The sequence below is a fragment of the Lepidochelys kempii genome, chromosome 6 (genome assembly GCF_965140285.1).
Source record: "Lepidochelys kempii isolate rLepKem1 chromosome 6, rLepKem1.hap1, whole genome shotgun sequence".
In the NCBI taxonomy this organism is placed as follows: Eukaryota; Metazoa; Chordata; order Testudines; family Cheloniidae; genus Lepidochelys; species Lepidochelys kempii.
Window position 1 is genome coordinate 112070764 of NC_136385.1, and position 19625 is coordinate 112090388.

Consider the following 19625-nt stretch of genomic DNA (forward strand, 5'->3'; position numbering starts at 1 on the left):
AGAGGAATATCTCAATCGAAGCCTTGCCATTGACTGTTGCAGACACTAAGTATCCTATTAAGAGAGTGAATCTTTGCCCATCACTTCTCTTAGGCAGCACTCGTTCTAGCATACTAAGTGCAATCCATGCTATGATAGGATTTACCATTGACAATAAGGATTGCTAACCATTTGGACTTAGTAAGCAAACACATTTGATGCAGCATGCCATGATGGGTATCCAGCACACAGCAGAATCTGTCTGGGTATCAAGGGAGTAGAACTGTGAATTTGAAGGCAGAGCATATACCCAAACAGGGACACCTCTAGAATACCAAGGGTAACCATTGCAGAAAGTATCCTGGGGTCTTGGACTAGTGCAGTTAGAAGATGTAGGTTGTCTTTTTGGTTTATTTAACAAATAAGCCAGTGTTGTCCGTAACCACACTGGCTAACTAATGACTCAAAGAAGAAGTGCCACCCACTGAGTCACAAGCTTCACTTCCTAGCATCCTGGGTTTCCCTGGGTTTCCCAAGTGGTGTTAGATCATTGTGTAGCTTGATCTGAGGTATGACCCAAGGTGGTATGATTGTGGAGTACAAGCATACTCAGTCTTGTATCTAGCTGTATGCTTTCAGAACAATAATTGCCTATAGTCATCTCATAACAAACATTAGTGTCTGATCAATAAACTGTTCATGGCCTTAGACACCCCCTCCACCACCACCAATCCTTTATATGACCTCAACTGTTGCAGCTGACTTCAAGAAACAATTGTGTAATGCTAATATGTGGTTGTAAAGCTTGTTGCTCTGAATGTTTTAGGGTTTGCTTTTCAGTGTCCAAGCAGGTATTCATAAATCTACTTCTCTGCCTGTTGGCTAAATGCTCTCCTGTCTGTTTAGACTTATGAAAATGCACTTAACATACATGCACCCTGTGTTAGATAACGTAACTCAAACCAGTTGAACCATATGTGTGTTCAAATCAGGAGTTTGCAGTGATGGTAAAAGTGCCAAGGAGGAGCACAAATACCTATCTACCTGGGAATTTTCTGGCACCTATGAATATACTGACTTATATTGCCTCTTAAAGTAGTCAGTAGATCCTTTTAGATGCCTTACATTACAGTGGCTCTGCGGACATGATGTACAAATAGAAAATGCATCAGATTTTAGTGCAGCATCTGAGCTGGTGTGGAAACTAGTTTTTCAACTTAAAGTGAAAGTCTGAACTGTGCTGCTAAGAGGCACAGCACAGAACTCATAGCCAAAGGGGAGTGGGGTGGGGACTAAGGTAGCTTTGAGTCTTAGTGGGCTGTCTAAATCGTGCAAGCCACTTCCCAGATGCCTGCAGAAATTCTGGGCAGCACTGCTGCCGTGGCATGTAACATTACATGCCCTGCCCGTGGCACATACTACATCAGAGTCTGAGGGGGTCCCTGTGGCGATCCTCCTCAATTCTCGAGTTGGGAATTTGTGTCACTCCAGCCTCTTTATCCAGCACAGAGGGGTCAGCAGGTTGAGAATCTCTCCCTTAGTCTTAAATTCTAGACTGTTAGATCTCTTGCTTACATATTGGCCTCCTTATTCTAGGATTATATCCCAGTGGATCAGGAAGAGCTGAGAGACTATGTAAAAGCCAGGCTGAAAGTGTTTTATGAGGAAGAACTTGATGTGCCACTAGTGCTGTTCAATGAAGTTTTGGATCATGTGCTAAGAATTGACCGGTAAGCTGAATTTCCAACTCCTGGGTTTGTCTAGTTTGAATTATAAAACAAATCTGTATTCAGACTAGTCCGGAATGGAGCACCAGTTTGTTCTGGTGTTCTACTTGGGAGAGACATTCTGTAAAGGGGGCACTGCAAGGCTGGAATTATAGCAGTAGACTGAGAAATACTGACAATAGTCACTTCAGTGTACCCCCGAACCAGTCACAGAACTAAAAAAAAAATACAGGTTAAGTTTGCAAGAAAAGGAGGTTTGGAAATGTGGTGGCTAATTCACAATTTATCAAGCAATAAATTTACTTGAAGTACCAATCTCTTTCAGAATCTTCCGCCAGCCCCAGGGTCATTTGCTTCTCATTGGAGTTAGTGGAGCAGGGAAAACTACTCTCTCACGATTTGTAGCTTGGATGAATGGTTTAAGTGTTTACCAAATAAAGGTTGGTTTAGTTCAATCACTCAACAAAAAAACTGACTGTTAAAGCTTGCAGTTGTCTTACAGATATTCTATCTTTGGTAAGATAAATGTATAAATGTAAGTCATTGTGAGGGAGGATAAGGGCTAAAAAAGATCAGTAACTATTGCTAAATCTTTATAGGTTCATAGAAAATACACAGGTGAAGACTTTGATGAAGATCTGAGAATGGTCTTAAGACGCTCTGGCTGCAAGAATGAGAAAATAGCATTTATAATGGATGAGTCAAATGTACTGGGTTCTGGATTCCTGGAGAGAATGAATACTCTTCTGGCCAATGGAGAGGTAACTTGAGTAAATGTGTATAAAGCAGCAGTTATGCAGGAAAAAAAATCAAGCCTTTAAGAAAAATATACTTATTTCCTGGATTAGGTTCCTGGTCTCTTTGAAGGAGATGAATATGCCACCCTTATGACTCAATGTAAAGAGGGAGCACAGAAAGAAGGTTTAATGCTAGATTCCCATGAAGAATTGTACAAATGGTTCACCAGTCAAATTATTCGCAATCTCCATGTTGTGTTCACCATGAACCCATCTTCTGAGGGCCTGAAGGACAGAGCAGCTACTTCTCCAGCTCTCTTCAACAGGTAACTAACTTACTGTGTTTGGGAACTAACTACAACAAAGTATCTTAACACTTTGCGTCTGTCTTTTTTAATTAAGAATATTGTTAATACCCTCTTAAAAAAAGAAATTTTGCAGGCTTTAATGTCTGTCTTGTCCTGTCTGCAGGTGTGTCTTGAACTGGTTTGGAGACTGGTCAGCTGAAGCACTGTACCAAGTTGGCAAAGAGTTTACAAGCAAAATGGATCTGGAGAAGCCAAACTACACTGTGCCAGACTATTTGCCAGTTGTGTATGACAAGTTACCACAACCGCCATCACATCGGGAAGCTATTGTAAATAGCTGTGTATTTGTTCATCAGACCCTTCATCAGGTGTGTTCTGCCATGCTACTCGGATCTCTAGTGCCGTGTTCTAGTGGACTGACATAAGTTCAGTAAAACAATGTTGCCCCATGACAATATTGAGTTTAAAAAAAATCTAGATATTATATAATCCTAATGTTTTACGTATACAAACTTTTGACAAAATCCTTTTCCTTTGGAAAGGCTAATGCTCGTCTAGCAAAACGGGGAGGCAGAACTATGGCCATCACACCACGTCACTACTTGGACTTCCTCAACCATTATGTCAACTTGTTCAATGAGAAAAGGAGTGAGCTGGAGGAACAGCAGATGCATTTGAATGTTGGTCTTCGAAAGATCAAGGAAACTGTTGACCAGGTACATACCTTTAAACTTTGCTTTTTAAAATAAAATTAGAGCTATTAAAACATTTTAAAACTGAGTTTAGTCTGTATAGACTCTAATATTTTAATTCATGACAGGTGGAAGAACTGCGTAGGGACCTGAGAATAAAGAGCCAGGAGTTGGAAGTAAAGAATGCAGCAGCTAATGACAAGCTGAAAAAAATGGTGGAGCATCAGCAACAAGCTGAGAAGAAAAAGGTGAAATCAAAGCTTTCTTTACCTTTTGTACATGTGCAGTATATTCAGAAATAACATCTTACAGGTTGCACAATCTTTCTCTTAGGTTATGAGCCAAGACATTCAAGAGCAGCTACACGAACAGCAAAAAGTAATTACAGATAAGCAAATGAGGGTGAAGGAGGATCTAGACAAAGTCGAGCCTGCTGTCATTGAAGCTCAGAATGGTAAGTCAGCACTGACAAATAACTACAGCATGCCTGCCTTTAGGGGTTTGGGGCTGATCCAAAGGCTCTTGAAGTCAGTGGGCATGCTTCCATTTGCTTCAGTGAACTTTGGGTCCTTCCCTTTATCAGCAGTATCTTAATCTTTAGTGTGGAAGCAGTAGAAATAAAATAGTTCACTAGCACTACTGAGCTTCCAAACTTCTCATTATTGCTACTGTAGACTTGCATTCTAAGCCGTATTTTTATTAAACTTTGAGCAATAAAGTGTCTTAATGGTTCACTGTTTTTTGTCAAGCTTTGCTAGATTTACTTACTATCTTTCAGTATACCAGGCCACATTAGAATAGGAACTCCTGAAACAGCAGTAGGTCAGCAAACACTAGGAAATTTCTGGTGTGCACTAGTATGGTCCACATAGTTAGTTAGTCTACAGCACACTACCTTGCTGTGCACTTACACCCCAGCTTATTGCTCACTGTTTACTAGACAAGCCCCTAATGTGTTCTGTCTCTGCTGGTGCTGCCTCTTAAGAGATAGCAGTGTCTGGTTCATGGAATTAGTGATTTAATAAACGCTATACAAGTATCATGAATGTAAATACTACCTACAACTTATTTACTCAAGAGTTAGTTACAATGGCTTATCAGTGGATTGTGTAAGAGGAGGAAGGACTTCTAACTCACTATTTGCTTAGGTATACAGTCACTCACTGTAGAGGCATAGCCTTGTGTCAAGGTTCCTCCCCCACTCTGAACTCTAGGGTACAGATGTGGGGACCTGCATGAAAACCTCCTAAGCTTACTTTTACCAGCTTAGGTTAAAACTTCCCCAAGGTACAAATTAATTTTATCCTTTGTCCTTAGAATATCCAGTGCCACCACCAAACTCTAACTGGGTTTACTGGGAAATGTAGTTTGGACACATCTTTCCCCCCAAAATCCTCCCAACCCTTGCACCTCACTTCCTGGGAAAGGTTTGGTAAAAATCCTCACCAATTTGCATAGGTGACCACAGACCCAAACCCTTGGATCTGAGAACAATGAAAAAGCATTCAGTTTTCTTACAAGAAGACTTTTAATAGAAATAGAAGGAAATAGAAGTAAAGGAATCACCCCTGTAAAATCAGGATGGTAGATACTTACAGGGTAATTAGATTCAAAACATAGAGAACCCCTCTAGGCAAAACCTTACGTTACAAAAAAGACACACACACAGAAATAGTCATTCTATTCAGCACAATTCTTTTCTCAGCCATTTAAAGTAATCATAATCTAACGCATACCTAGCTAGATTACTTACTAAAAGTTCTAAGACTCCATTCCTGGTCTATCCCTGGCAAAAGCAGCGTACAGACAGACACAGACCCTTTGTTTTTCTCCCTCCTCCCAGCTTTTGAAAGTATCTTGTCTCCTCATTGGTCATTTTGGTCAGGTGCCAGTGAGGTTACCTTTAGCTTCTTAACCCTTTACAGGTGAGAGGATTTTTCCTCTGGCCAGGAGGGATTTTAAAGGGGTTTACCCTTCGCTTTATATTTATGACACCTTGTTTTTAGGCTCCTTAACTTGTGAACTCAACATAGCTGCCAGGTGCAAACTCTTGCTCTTGTAGTAGTGCTTGGAGGCTTCTGATAGTTCAGCTTGCTCTCACACAAGTGAGAATACTGGTGGAGGGTTTTCAAAATGTGGAAAGCATTTGGTTTTTACAAGAGAGGTTTAATTCATTTTAGATATGACCTGAAGCTTAAAAATCTCTCAACAATCACAATGAATATTTGCTAATTTCTGTCTTACTATTTTGCTGTCTTTTCTTCCATTTTCTTCCCAATCAATACCCTTCCTTTCTCCTGCTTAATCTGGCTTGACCACTGTGATTAGCTGTAAAATCAATAAAGAAGCAGCATCTGGTAGAGGTCCGTTCTATGGCCAACCCACCTGCAGCAGTGAAGCTAGCACTAGAATCCATCTGTCTACTATTGGGTGAAAGTACAACTGACTGGAAACAGATACGTTCCATCATTATGAGGGAAAACTTCATTCCAACTATTGTAAACTTTTCTGCTGAGGAGATCAGGTGAATAATTGCAGGTACCAAGCTACTGCTGGGAATAGAAAGAAATTGTTCACAAGATTTTCACAATAGAAATCTTACTAGTAGTCACAATTGGTGATGTTAGGGCTTGTTTTCTACCTCACAAAAAGCAGAATTAATCTCATATGCATATGCAGAATCTCCATATTTTATGCGGTGAACAAAATATCAAACTCTGTCATATATTCATGAAGATGATCTATCAGGGAGAAGATATGCATCTCAGGGCTAAATTTTACTCTTAAAATAAATTTTAAAGTATAGTCTGAGTAGCACATACTGCCATCAGAGCACTGGGATATAGACTATTCCCAGTAATTGAACTTAAATTTCTTTCTTTATTTCCCAGCAGTAGCCTTAAATCCCTGAAAATACCTTTTTTATCCCCTTAATAGCTGTAAGCTCTATAAGGAAGCAGCATCTTGTTGAAGTAAGAGCAATGGCCAACCCTCCTGCTGCAGTAAAACTGACTTTAGAATCAATCTGTCTTTTGTTGGGTGAGGAGACAAATGACTGGAAAAAGATCAGACCAGTTATTCTCAGAGATAATTTCATCAGCAGCATTGTCAACTTTAATACTGAAGATCTCAGGTATTGGTTTTAGTTTATCTACTGTAGGAAAGGGGCAATTTCCTCTCAGTAACTCTGCGCTGACAGATTGAACACTTGCACACATGCTGTGTTAAGCACACAGGGTACCTCTTCTTTTGCAGTGACTCCATCTGGGAAAAGATGAAGAAGAATTACATGTCAAATCCAAGTTACAATTACGAAATCGTAAACCGAGCATCCTTAGCGTGTGGCCCCATGGTAAAATGGGCAATTGCACAGGTAACTCTTCTGCAGTAGATACGCCAATGTAGAATGCTTCAGTGTTATGTGGGAAATCAAACACCTAGTGATCAGTACTAGTTCTACCGTGCTGGAAATATGCAAGGACTCAGAATCCACAGACTTCCATCACTCAAAGATCTGTGGCATCTTGTCTAGCTTGCTATTGTAGGTAAAAACAGAAATTGGTCTCAGGTGAACGTGCAGAGTAAGGTGTTGAGTGTTCTTGAATACTCGGTTAACTGTTCCATGATTAACAGGATCCTGCAGTACATTTCATAAGAACTTGTATGTAATGATTGCAACCCTACAACTTACTTTTTCAAAAGACCATTGAAAATATCTGTTTTAATAATCGTGACTAATGGCTGGACTTTTTGCTCTGTAGCCAGTTTTGTGTACACAGACCAAATTTTGTTGCCTGGTTTGATCTCATTTCTCCCACCTGACAAGGGTGGGGAATGTTGTAGAGCAGTGTGATCGTGTCTTACTGAGGGGAGGGCATCTAGCTCTGAAGTAATGTCAATGGCAAGCACAGACACCATCTCATCCAGCCCTATCCAAAACCCAGGTTGGTTATTTGTGGGTGTCGACTTTGGCCGAGGGTTTACAGGTGGGATTTTAGAAGCTTTAGTAGAGTGCTGTTATGGGAAAACAGGAGGGCTCCTTCAGTGGGGGCAGGGGCAGGCTAATCCCAGTGTGCAGGGAAAAGGAAACGCTAATTTGGTATTTACCCCAAAAGGGTAAGTTTCCCTCTTCTAGCCTTCCAGACTCATTGCAGTGTCTCCCCTGCCTTCATCCTACACGCCCTGAGAGAGAGCTCTGGCATCACGGGCAATTGTCTCTGCACTGCATGATTTAATTTGAAATTTGATCAAAATCTGGAGGCTTCCCAAAGAACTTCAGTCTCACTTCAGTGAGATGAATAGTGCAGTCCACACCTCTTGGCTGTTTCAGGCGACCTGCAGACTCAGAATAGTGAATCAGTTTAAGCAGAAGACTAGAAAATTAAACTTTTTAAAATGAAATCCTGAATACCTAAAATCCTGAGGGGTGCCCTCAATCCATAAAAAACTATGCTTGCTGATTTACATGGTCCCAAGTCACGTGGTAAATTCCATTCTAGAAAGTATCTAGAACTGACTGTTCACATGTTTAACAGCTGAATTATGCGGATATGTTGAAACGAGTAGAACCTCTCCGCAATGAACTACAGAAACTGGAGGATGATGCCAAAGACAATCAACAGAAAGCTAATGAGGTAGAACAGATGATTCGTCATCTCGAGGCCAGTATTGCTCTCTACAAGGAAGAGTACGCAGTGCTGATTTCAGAGGCTCAAGCAATTAAGGCAGACCTGACTGCAGTTGAAGCAAAAGTGAGAATACTTAATGTACCATTTTGTCCATTTTATTGGCTTCTCTTTGATATTTCAGGGGGTGGGAGTAGTGGCTTTCAAACATTCTATATACCTTTCTAAAACAAAAGGCTTTAATGGCCTCTCTACACAACAGTTTATCTTTCAGTATGTTTCATCCTTTGGACTTTTTACAAAGAGCTTTGCAGATCATTGATAAACAGACCAGAGTGAGGATTACTCTTCCAATCACTGCCTCATGCTGGCCACCCAATTAAGTTGGCAATCTGTCTGATCAGGACGAGGCTAGCAGGTGGGATGTTACTCAAAACCAAGGAAAGCTAACATAGGTAAAACCAGTCCTTTTTCACAAGCACAAAATTCACCCATTAGACTGATCAATTCTGTAAGTCTCAAATGTGTTTCAGAGGAATTTTGATTACTTAATGCTTTTAACAAAAAGTTGAGTGTCTGCCTTTTCTCATATTTTAAAACTATCTTGCAGGGTAACTGTTATATTAATGTTCTCTTCAGACAAGTCTAGTGAAGTCAGGTCAAACAGTCCATACAAATGTCCTCTTATTTTTTGGTTCCTTGAGCTGCACTGATGGAATCATAGAAATGTAGGGCTGAAAGGGAACTCGAGTCCAGCCCCCTGTGCTGCAGCAAGGTAAAATAAACCTAGTTCATCCTTGACAGGTGTCTGTCCAATCTGTTTTTTAAAACGTCCAATGATGGGAATTTCACAATCTCCCTTGGAAGCCTATTCCAGTGCTTAACTACTCCTTGTAGTTGGAAAGCTTTTCCTCATATCTAATCTCTATTTCCCTTGCTGCAGATTAAACCCCTTACTTCTTATCCTACCTTAAGTGGACATGGAGAACAATTGATCAGTCCTCTTTAGAACAGCACTTAACATATTGGAAGACTCTCCCCGTGGTTGCCTTTTCTCGAGACTAAACATGCCCAATTTTTTAATCTTTTCCCGTAGGTCAGGTTTTCTAAACATATAATCATTTTTGTTGTCCTTCTCTGGAAACTCTCCAACCTGTCCACATCTTTCCTGAAGTGTGGTATCCAGAACTGGACACAGTAATCCAGCTGAGCCCTGATTGCTGTATAGATTGGGACCAGTACCTCTTGAGTCTTACTTAAAACACTCCTGTTAATACGTTCCAGAATAGTAGCCGTTTTTGCAGCTCCATCACATTGTTCACTCAGACTCAGTTTGTGATCCACTATAACCCCCAGATCCTCTTCAGCCTAGCCAGCTAGATCGGGATGGGCAAACTTTTTGGCCCAAGGGCCACATCGGGGTTGCAAAACTGTATGGAGGGCTGGGTAGGGAAGGCTGTGCCTCCCCAAACAGCCTGGCCCCTGCCCCCATCCAACCCCCTTCCACTTCCTGCTCCCTGACTGCCCCCCTCAGAATCCCCTACACATCCAACCCCCCTGCTCCTTGTCCCCTGACCGCCCCCTCCCGGGACCCCCCCGCCCCTAACTGCCCCCCCTGAGACCCTACCTCCTATCCAACCCCCCTGTCTCCTGACTGCCGCGCCCCCTATCCACACCCCTGCCCCCTAACCGTCCCCACAGGACCTCACCCCCATCCAACCCCCCCTCCCCCGCTCCCTGTCCCCTGACTTCCCCAACCCCTATCCATACCTCCGCCCCCTGATAGGCCCCCCGGGACTCCAACACTTATCCAACCACCCCCTACTCCCTGTCCCCTGACTGCCCCCCGGGAACCCCTGCCCCTTATCCCCTGGCCCCGAGCCCTGGCACCCTTACCATGCTGCTCAGAGCAATATGTCTGGCAGCTGCGCCACCCAGCTGGAGCCAGATATGCTGCCCTGGAGGAGCGCGCAACCCCGCCGCCCAGAGCACTGGCGGCGTGGCTGTGGGGGAGTGGGAACAGCAGGGGAGGGGCCGAGGTAGCCTCTCCGTCCACGAGCTCGGGGGCCGGGCAGGACAGTCCCGTGGGCCAGATGTGGCCCGCAGGCCATAGTTTGCCCACCTCTGAGCTAGATCCTAGCCCAGGGGTGGCCAACTTGTAGCTGCGGAGCCCCATGTGGCTCTTCAGAAGTTAATATGCGGCTCCTTGTATAGGCACCGACTCCAGGGCTGGAGCTACAGGCACCAAATTTCCAGTGTGTCGGGGGTGCTCACTGCTTAACCCCTGGCTCCGCCACAGGCCCTGCCCCCACTCCACCCATTCCCACCCCCTCCTCTGAGCCTGCCGTGCCCTCACTCCTTCCCCCTCTCCCCCAGAGCCTCCTGCATGCCACGAAACAGCTGACTGGGGAGGCACTGATCCACAGGACTGCCAGTGGGCAGGAGGCACTGAGAGCGGGGGGTGAGGGGAGAGCTCATGGGGGCCGGGGGCCTGCTGATGTATTACTGTGGCTCTTTGGCAATGTACATTGGTAAATTCTGGCTCCTTCTCAGGCTCAGGTTGGCCACCCCTGTCCTAGCCAGTTGTTCCCTGTTCTGCAGTTGTTTTGCATTTGATTTTTTTCTCCTTCCCCCTTCCTGAATTTCACTTGTTGAATTCAGATCAATTCTCCAATTTGTCAAGATCATTTTGAATTCTAATCCTGTTCTCCAAAATGCTTCCAACCCTTCTGTCCCTTTCCACTACCAGAACTGTAAAATTCACAGCCCAAGAATACTAACAACCAAACTTCCAGAGTTGTATATGCACTCATAGTTGTTTTCTGGACATACGTAATTCTGAAAATTTGGGTCCAAAGTCTGGTGTGTTGGGCAAACTTGTTTCTCCATATAGGTTGCAAATGCGATAATTATGGGAGCCTTCATTTTGAATAAAGATATATATTATATTGACCATTCCTTAATTTCTAGGTAAACCGTAGCACAGCTCTCTTGAAAAGTCTGTCTGCCGAACGTGAAAGATGGGAGAAGACAAGTGAAACCTTCAAGAACCAGATGTCTGCTATTGCAGGAGACTGTTTGCTTTCAGGGGCTTTTATTGCTTATGCTGGTTACTTTGACCAGCAGATGCGACAGAACCTGTTCACTACATGGTCCCATCACTTGCAGCAAGCAAATATCCAGGTAAAGATTGATCCACAATTACTAATGTCATGACTACCACTCGTGTTAACATATATTGTAATGAGTTACTGCTTCATAAATGAGAAATCACAAGGTTTTCACAAAAGATAATGATCAAATTTGATCAAACTTTGGGCTCTCTTTGGGCAAATAATAATAATGTTTTACTCTACAGTTCCGTACAGACATTGCAAGGACAGAATACCTTTCCAATGCAGATGAGCGTCTTCGCTGGCAAGCAAGTTCTCTACCTGCAGATGACCTGTGCACAGAAAACGCTATCATGCTTAAGCAGTTTAATAGGTACTTCATTTGTACAATAAGTACAGAATGTATGGGGATAAACTTAACAATGGATCGGTGCACAGAACTCCCACTGAAGTCAATGGAATTTGCACACACCTATCAAAAGGAAAACTTGATTGAAACTTTATCATCAAACTGAATATAAATGCTTTGAGAGATTTTGAGCGCTGTCTGGCATCTACATAGTACCCATGATAGCAAATTAAATTCAAGTCTTAATAATCTCTTTCCATTGTGTTTATAAGCAAAACAACTTGCATTTTTAGTGTACTTCACTATTATACCAACTTAGCTCAAACTGAAGCTGTTAGTCAGTCTGTATTGACTGAAACCTTAAAGTATCCTTTTGATAGTTGTATCTAATTAGATCATTAACTGTTATCTTCTCCAAACAATGACAGTGATCCTCCATATTCCATTTCATGAGCCCACATTCTCCAAAAAAGATTTAGAATATTAACTCAACCTGAGTGGACTAAATGCCTTGTATCAGAAGCCTTAAATCAGTCATACAATGGAAATATTTTTTCACTAACGTAGGTATCCACTGATCATTGATCCTTCTGGACAAGCCACAGAGTTCATTATGAATGAATACAAGGACCATAAGATCACTTGTACTAGCTTTTTGGATGATGCTTTCAGAAAGAACTTGGAAAGTGCATTGAGATTTGGTAACCCTCTACTCGTCCAGGTTAGTCTCTTGTTTACATAAATTAGAAAAAAAAATTGTGGTTACATTTCCCAGGAAGTACACTTGAAATCTTCACTTGCTGGGGCTTAGTTTTATTGCTACTCTGGTAATTTTGTGCTTTTCAGGAATTAAATAAATGAAGGTCCTTGTGTAGACAATGGATCAAAATGCAGCAAAGATCATCTCCCTTACCTGTTGTTCTAACTACATTGCTCCCCCTCTCCTACCATATCAAGGTCAAATTTAAAGGCCTTTCTCAGCTGTGCCCCTTGCTACTTAATAATTTGTCACCTATTGTGCCCCTTCCACTTCACCAGTGATTTGACTATCCAGTCTGCTTGTCCACTCCCCTTCAGTGACTCTTCACACACCATCCCTCCTGCGTAGAACAGTCCCTACACTGATCTATAATGCTCCTGTTTTTTAAAAAAAATCTTAAAACTCACTTCTATGGATGTCTACAGTAAATAGTCAGTGTTGAAATAGCTAGATTGGAGCAGATGGGAGAAGCCAAATTGGCTTGATGAAAATACAAAAAATAAGGCAAATGTATAAAAGTACATCTGTCTAGAGATGGTACCCATTCCTGTAGTATCCAAGCACCTCACAACACCTTAAGAAATAAGGATATATTATCCCTATAGCACAGATGGGTAAAACTGAGGCACAGGTTAATTTACTTTCCAAAGGTGTTGGTCTCCATCACCCTCTTATTGCCTGTGCTCTTAAATTGTGAGCTGTTTGAGGCAGGATTTAGGTCTAATATTTGGAGCAATGGGAGCATCACTTCTGATTGCGGCCTCTTGGTGCTACTTATAATCTGATATCTACACAAGAAAACAGCAAAATTAAGAAAGCCAAACTGAAACATTACTTGAGTATGCATCCGATGAAGTGAGCTGTAGCTCACGAAAGCTTATGCTCAAATAAATTGCTTAGTCTCTAAGGTGCCACAAGTACTCCTTTTCTTATTACTTAGGTATGTAATCCATCATCCAAAATGTCTGAATAGCATTTGATAGTAAAAATTAAACTGTGTATAGCTTATTGTATGGGGAATAACATTGGACTATCAGCAGTTACGCACATGACCAAAACTTCATGTGGATTACTACTAGAGCTTTTCCCAAGCCGGGGAAAATATGTGATCCAGATCAAACTTTATTCAAGCTTGTTCCAGCACAGGTCCATTTAGCTACTGTTCTCTTCATTACTCTCAATTGTATTGCTGTTTAGGATGTGGAGAGCTATGACCCAGTTCTGAATCCTGTGCTGAATCGTGAAGTCCGGAGAACTGGAGGTCGAGTGCTTATTACCCTGGGAGACCAAGATATTGACTTGTCACCATCCTTTGTCATCTTCCTCTCCACCAGAGATCCAACCGTAAGGAACTCATACAAATTTGTTTAGCTTTCAGCAGGGCAGAACATGTATTAAGCCAACAAAATGATCCTGATATTTATTTTGATAGGTTGAGTTTCCCCCGGATCTCTGCTCTCGGGTTACATTTGTCAATTTCACAGTAACTCCCAGTAGTTTACAGAGCCAGTGTCTGAATGAGGTCCTGAAAGCTGAAAGACCGGATGTTGATGAAAAACGTTCTGACCTCCTTAAACTTCAAGGTATGTTTCTGAAAAATCAAACTGTAAAAATGAGTCATAATTAGTCAGAGAATTAGAGGAGAATAAACTTGACTGTCACTCTCTTACTAATATACAGCTATTCTTTTCATAGTTGAGGAATGTGATATTTTGGAACGTTCTGTTCTTCTTCGAGTAGTGTCCCTTTGGGTGCATCACTTTAGGTGTCTGTGTGCCCAGCACCTCTAATCAGAGATTTTTGGTAGAGCCCGGGCATGTGCTCTCCCTCCCTGCTATTTAGCACTGCAAGGGGGGGAACCCCCCGCACTTCCTTCTCTACTGCCTTTGGCCTCTGAGGGAATGAGCAGTTGTCCCTTCCTCTTCTGTGTCATTAGCATAAGTAGTGTTTGTTTTGTTATCTTTCTTCTCCTTAAAAGTAGTTAGGCTAGTGTTTCTTTATTTTATTTTATTCCTTTGGGTTTAAAAAAAAAGAGAGAGAGAGAGAAAGGAAAAGAACTTCACTTTCCTGCCCTGTCTGGGGGCATTCCTCCCCCCCACCCCCAGGCATCTAGTAGATTCAATTTTTTTTCCAGTTTAAAAAAAAAAAGAAAAAAGTAAAGACGTTCTTCTGCATTCTTCTCTGCTAGAGGATGACAACCCCCTGCCCAGGGGCTTGCCTGGCTCTCTCTGCTCCAAGCCATGCCTCTCCTGCCAGGAGTCAGTTCCTGTAATGGCCAGACACTCACTGTGCCTGGGAGACCTTCACAGAAGTGCTTTACCTGCCACATCTAAAATGGCAGCCTCATAGGAGCTGCGAGCTGAAGTTAAAATTCCTCCCTGTGGAGAAAACACTTCAGTCTGCAGGGGACTCCGGTGGGTGCTGACCCCGGATCATCCCCAGAGCCTTCACTTCAAAAGGGGTTGAGTCGTGAAGAGGAGAGGAGAAGAAGAGAGAGAAGAAAGAAAGACAAAGCCACCAGCAGACTCCCCCTGGAAAGGCTGGTAAAAAGGACTCCTCTGAGCAACTGGCCAGCCAGAGGGGTTCCCCAGTGCAGCCATCTTGGCACTGATCCCAACACATGGTTCCGAGTAGCTGGCCAGCCAGTGGGGCTCCCCAGAGCTGCCATCTCAGTAGGAGATACCAGCAGAGGGACCTCCTGCTGTGAGCTCTGCTGCAGGAGGGCACCCTCGGCATCACAGCTCTGAAGCAGGAACCTGAGAAGGGGTCTCCTGCTGTAAGCTCTGCCCTGCTCTGAGCTCTGCTCTGGCACTGTCCCCACTCCAGGGGCTTCCACAGTCAGGCTCTCAGGCAAGGGTACCACCCCCTAAGGAGAGGGGGCAATTACCGTATGCATCCGATGAAGTGGGCTGTAGCTCACGAAAGCTTATGCTCAAATAAATATGTTAGTCTCTAAGGTGCCATAAGTACTCCTTTTCTTTTTATCTCTACAAGAGCGGAACAGAGAAACCCTTTGGTACCAGGTACAACAAAACTCCCATCTAGGAAGTGTTCTGCACCTTCCCAACCATCCATAGTGACAGCACACTACAGACACTCCTCTGTGGTACCACGTGAGCCCATGGTAACACATGTGCTCTGATACTCTGGAGACCTGTGGCCTCGGTACCCAGGGAGAGACAATTACCGTACCATCTCTAAAATAGTGGCACAACAAAACTCTCATTTAGGGAATGCTCTGCCCAACTATCGGTACTGACAACATACCACGGACACTCCTCTGTGGTACCAAATGAACCCATGGTACTGCCTAAGCTCTGGTACCCTGGAGACCTGATGATTGGGAAAGAACCACAATCACCATCAGTTGGTACCAGGACCCCGGTATCGAGCACATCCCAGCACTCAGAATCACTCTTGGCACCGGGCTGTATACTGCCAATACCCTAGTCAGCTGCACCCTTACCCACTGGCGAATCTGACACTGGCCAGGAGGAGATCATTCCCTGGCCCCTCGTCGTGGCCCACCATCACACTACAAGGGTCCTCCCCAATCCCATCACACCAACCTACAATCGAGGTACGGGCCCCCTGAGGTAAGCCCACCACCCATGCCCACCTTCCTCCCTCTCCCCCGCCAAGGCCATATTATAACTCTTTGGCTATGTACACACACATGTCGCAACCATCTCTGTTGTCTCTCAGGGAGAGTCCACCAGATGGTTTGCTACAACCTGGCTGTCCATAGCACCTGAGCCAGGGCAGGAGAAAGCTTTTTCAGAACAGGAAAAAAGAACCCGAATAGGCAGCTACCCCTCCAGCACACTTCTCATCTCTCCGAGATGAAGCTGTGCTGCCCAACCCTCATCACTAGGTGAAGATTTTAAGAACGTTCTGGATCTTACCAAGAGGGTGGCAGACGAACTGCAGATTCCCCTACAGGAGGTGGCAGATACACATCACAAGTTGGTGGAAATTCTGCACACCACCTTCTCATCTAGAATTGTCCTCCCAATTAATGAGGCCATTCTAGATCCTACCAAAGTCATCTGGCAGACACCAGCCTCCATCGCACCGACCTGCAACCGAGTGTAAACAAAAACAACCCTACATCTCTACCCAAAGAGGCAGACTTTGTTTTCAACATCTGCAACCCAACTCCATCATAGTGGATGTTGTTAATGCACGAAGCAAGCAACATAATGCCAAGTCAATTCCATCCGATCAGGCTTGGCAAGATGGCCTATTCATCAACAACATTACTGTTTAGAGTCATAAATTACCAAACTGTCATGGGCAAATACAATTTTATTACTTATGGGAAACCCAGTCTGTTTCTGGAACATTACTGGAAACACAAAAAGAACAGATTCAGACCATTCTTAGAGACAGTCAGTTAATAGGCAGACTGGTCCTAGAGATACCACTGGATGTAGCTGTTACAGCTGCCTGCCCAGTCTCCATGACAGTGGTGCTGAGGCAGGTTGTGGTTTGTTTGGTTTTTTTGTTGGCTACACCTCTCAAGATTGCCCAAAGAGCTACAGACTTCCAGTTTGAAGGGCCCAACTCTTTGCGGAGAAGACAGATTTTGTCTCCACATCCTGAAGGATTCTCGGACCTTGTTACTCTCCTTAGGAATCTACACTGTGGGACAGAAGAGAAGATATACCACACCACAGGTCACAATCTTCTCAATACCCACCATCTCAGTGCTGTAATGAGCCACAGTATAAGAGGCCCAGGGCCCAAAAGTGGGAGCAGTCTGCACCCCAGTCCGTGACCTCTCAAACTGCCTCTTATAAGCACTTTTGATGAGCCGGTCAAGGGCCTGAACAATGATACCTTACAGCATCAGCTGCCATCTATACACCTGTCACGCCTCTTACCTACTTCACAGCAGTTAGGATCAGCTCTAGAGCAAAGAGATTGATTTCTAGCCCTGAACCTACAGGGTGCCTACTTCCATATCTCAATACAACCGTCGTACAGGAGATTTCCTACTGCTTACCTTTGGGGCAGGATCATTATCAGTACAGACTACTCCACACAGGGTATTCTCCATTGTAGTGGCATACTAGCCCTGGTACAGTGACTGGACTTTATCAGCACCAACCTGCTGCAGTACAAGCAAGCGTACTCCTCTCACTACCCACAGTCACCAACCTGGGACACTTCTCCCTAATACACTGCGGAGCTCACCTGTACAACAATGAGGTGCAGAACAAATGGCCTTCCACAGAAATGACCTTCCATATCACTCTTTTGGGGCTAAGGGCTGTCAGGAGTGCCTGTGCACACTCTCTGCCTTTCATCAAAAACAACACACAAAGTTCATGATGGACTTAATGTGACCTGTATGTTTTGTATAAACCATCAAGGAGCTGCCAGATCTCCCTCGCCTCTACAAGACAGCACTCAAACTTTGGAACTGATGCACCCATCACAATGTGCTCATCTCAGCTGTCTATCTACCAGGGATACAGAACGTGACAACCAACAGTCTCAGTTGGAATTTTCTCACGACAATGAGTGTGTACTGAATTCAGAGGTGCTTCAAGATATAGCCACCCTTTGGGGAACCCTGCCTATGGATCTCTTCACTACTTAACAGAACAAGAAAGGTACTTGTTACTGCTCCAGGGCCGGCCTGGGGAAACATTCACTGGCAGTTGCCCTCATCTTCCCATGGGACAGGGCCCACTTTATGTATTTTCCCAGTTTCCTACTCTATCCAAGATTCTGTTGAAAATTCAACAAAACAAAGTAAGAGTTCTTCTGATTGCCCCTCTTGACCATGACAAGTCTGGCTCCCTTACCTGACACAGACGGCAATATGCCCTCCTGTTTCTCTTCAGCCCATTCCTCACCCACTCTCTCAAAACAATGGGCTTCACCCCAACCTGCAGGTCTTCTGCCTCCAAGCTTGGCTCCTTCTTAGTACCAAGGCTGAGAGGCGGAATGCTCTGACAAACTGAAAGACATGTTGCAACACAACCACAAGTTGACCACTTGACATACTTATCTACAAAATGGAAATGACTCCAAGTTTGTGTCATTCCAAATACACAGACCCAACTTCATCTTTCCTCCCTCTGATTTTGCACTGCATTTTAAACTCTCACTTAGCTCCCTTAAGGTACATCTTGTCGCAAAAACAGCTTCCCACTTGGTGTTTGCTCACCCACTAATGCATAGATTCTTTAAGGGCATTTGGAATCTCTTCCCCCATATGACACCACCCGCTCTAGCCTGGAACTTTAACCTTGTTCTCAGGGCTTTGACTAGACCTCCCTCTGAGTCCAGAGCAACTTGTTCTCTCTTACACCTGTCCATGAAGACAGCATTTCTAATTGCCATCACCTCAGCTAGGCATATAGGAGAAATAGCGGCCCTGATGGCATATCCATCATTCACAGCCCTTTTTTTTTTTTAAAGACAAAGTAACTCTAAGGCCATATCCCAAGTTTCTCCCTACTTTTTCTGCACTTTCCATATGAATCAACAGATCTATCTCCCTGTTTTTTCCCAAAATCACATTGTGACAACTGAGAGACAATTGTGCATATGCTAGATATTAGAAGGACATTAGCATTCTACTTGGACAGGACTAGGGACTTCAGGAAATCCCCTAAACTCTTCCTTTCATCCACAGAAAGATCCAAAAGCTCTGTGATATCGCCTCAAAAACTATCCAAATGGGTCTCTAGTTGAATTAATCACTTATCAAGGCTGCAACTTGCTCCCACTCAGAGTACATACGCACTCCACGAGATCAGTTTCTACCTTAGTCACATTCCGTAGGAATACCCCTGTCTCAGCAATCCATAGAGCAACGACTTGGGCCTCTGCCCATACTGAGAACATTATGAACATTTTGTGATCACTGAAGATTTGGCTGCTGACACCATCTTTGTCTCCACAATACTCTCTGTAGTAAAAGACTCCACTCTGAAGTCCCAGCCTCCAGTGTTGGGTACTGCTCGGGAGTCACCTACAGTGAAGCAGTCATAGGGACGCTACTCAAAGAAGAAGAGGAAGTTACTCACCTTGTGCAGTAACAATGGGTTCTTTGAGATGTGTGTCCCTATGGGTGCTCCACAACTCGCCCTCCTCCCCTCTACTTCGGAGTTCTTTATAGGGCTCTGTGGTAGAGAAGGAAATGAGGGGGGTTTGCCTGTGCAGTGTTAAAGAGCATTGAGGCAGACCACGAAGGAGGGGGAGCACATAAGCGGGCTCAACAGGACACTGCTACCAAAAATCTCCGATTAGAGGTGTAGGGGCACACAGACTCCTAAAGTGATGCACCCATAGGGACACACATCTTGAAGAACCATC

The 19625-nt window shown here is 43.9% G+C and overlaps 1 protein-coding gene across 1 annotated transcript in view; it reads left to right on the plus strand.

The window, feature by feature from the left end:
* LOC140913377 (cytoplasmic dynein 1 heavy chain 1) overlaps positions 1-19625 on the plus strand; it is a 100879-nt gene that overhangs the window by 62118 nt on the left and 19136 nt on the right. Inside the window, exons 44-59 of the mRNA XM_073349669.2 lie at positions 1576-1709; positions 2032-2146; positions 2306-2467; positions 2555-2769; positions 2915-3119; positions 3294-3467; positions 3572-3691; positions 3777-3897; positions 5772-5967; positions 6699-6816; positions 7979-8194; positions 11039-11251; positions 11427-11554; positions 12098-12251; positions 13488-13634; positions 13723-13873. Coding sequence (XP_073205770.2) covers positions 1576-1709; positions 2032-2146; positions 2306-2467; positions 2555-2769; positions 2915-3119; positions 3294-3467; positions 3572-3691; positions 3777-3897; positions 5772-5967; positions 6699-6816; positions 7979-8194; positions 11039-11251; positions 11427-11554; positions 12098-12251; positions 13488-13634; positions 13723-13873 — 2569 coding nt within the window. The remainder of the gene's footprint in view (positions 1-1575; positions 1710-2031; positions 2147-2305; positions 2468-2554; positions 2770-2914; positions 3120-3293; positions 3468-3571; positions 3692-3776; positions 3898-5771; positions 5968-6698; positions 6817-7978; positions 8195-11038; positions 11252-11426; positions 11555-12097; positions 12252-13487; positions 13635-13722; positions 13874-19625) is intronic.